The following is a 1,286-nucleotide window of genomic DNA, read 5'->3' on the forward strand; positions in this document are numbered from 1 at the left end:
TGTACGGCTACCGCCTGGTGGACCCGCGCATGCTGCTGCCGCGCGGCCCCGAGGAGCCGAAGCCGCAGCACTCGTACATCGGCCTCATCGCCATGGCCATCCTCAGCTCGCCCGACAAGAAGCTCGTCCTCAGCGACATCTACCAGTACATCCTCGACCACTACCCCTACTTCCGGTCCCGAGGGCCCGGCTGGAGGAACTCCATCCGCCACAATCTGTCCCTGAACGACTGCTTCGTGAAGGCGGGCCGCTCGGCCAACGGCAAGGGCCACTACTGGGCCATCCACCCGGCCAACATCGACGACTTCCGCCGGGGCGACTTCCGCCGCCGCCGCGCCCAGCGCCGCGTCAGGAAGCACCTCGGACTCGCCGTCGACGACGACTCCTCCCCGGAGCCTCCGTCTCCCACGACAGGTCTCACCGTCGCCCACGACTCGCCCACAGCCGCCCACCACCACCACACCACCGCCCTCACCGCCGCGGACGAGGCCTCCGCGCCGCAGGCCTCCCCGGGCTCGCTCCCGCCGCCGCCCGTCGCCCGCAAGCGGCAGTTCGACGTCGCCAGCCTCCTGGCGCCGGACGACAAGCTGCCCAAGACGCGACGCCACGCCAGCGAGCTCGGCCAGGAGGTCCACGCCCCGGACCGCGCGCCCGCTCACGCCCACGACGAGATCGACGTCGTCAGCGATGACGCGGGCGACGAGAGCCACCCCCCCGCCGCCTCGCCGTCGCCCACGCCAGCCGCCCACGACGATGAAGACGACCCACGCCCGTGGTCCCTTCTAGGCTGGGTCTCGGGCGCCACGTGGCCGCTGCCTCCGCCCACCTCCGCCCACGACCCGGACACGCGGGCTACCCACGAGCCGCCCACACAGTGAACGACGGTTTAACGCCCACACGCCCATTCCAGAAAAGGGGCGAGAGGAGCGTAGGACGGGAAAGCATGGCTGTGATATGTATGTTAAACTTGTTGACTAAATGATGTAATTTAACAATTTTTATGGATGACAAATGTGTGTACAGTAATAAATTATGTGTTTCTAATCACACACCCTTTTATTTCTCATCCCTTTGCTCTCTCCCGAACGACCGAATACACGCGGACGACAGAGAGACGACCACGAGACCGCACACCTTATACCACTCATCCAGACAACGCGGAACCACAACACAATACCTTATACCACACAACCAGGAACCACAACACAGTACCTTATACCACTCAACCAGACAACGCGGAACCACAACACAATACCTTATACCACTCAACCACACAACCAGGAACC

At 63.8% G+C, this 1,286-nt stretch overlaps 1 protein-coding gene across 1 annotated transcript in view; it reads left to right on the plus strand.

Moving 5' to 3' along the window:
• LOC119590966 (forkhead box protein L1-like) overlaps positions 1 to 1,044 on the plus strand; it is a gene marked incomplete in the record, with an annotated part of 2,157 nt that extends 1,113 nt beyond the window's left edge. Inside the window, 1 exon segment of the mRNA XM_037939700.1 lies at positions 1 to 1,044. Coding sequence (XP_037795628.1) covers positions 1 to 878 — 878 coding nt within the window.
• Positions 1,045 to 1,286: the final 242 nt, after the last annotated feature.

Source organism: Penaeus monodon, chromosome 28 (genome assembly GCF_015228065.2).
Source record: "Penaeus monodon isolate SGIC_2016 chromosome 28, NSTDA_Pmon_1, whole genome shotgun sequence".
Taxonomy (NCBI): Eukaryota; Metazoa; Arthropoda; class Malacostraca; order Decapoda; family Penaeidae; genus Penaeus; species Penaeus monodon.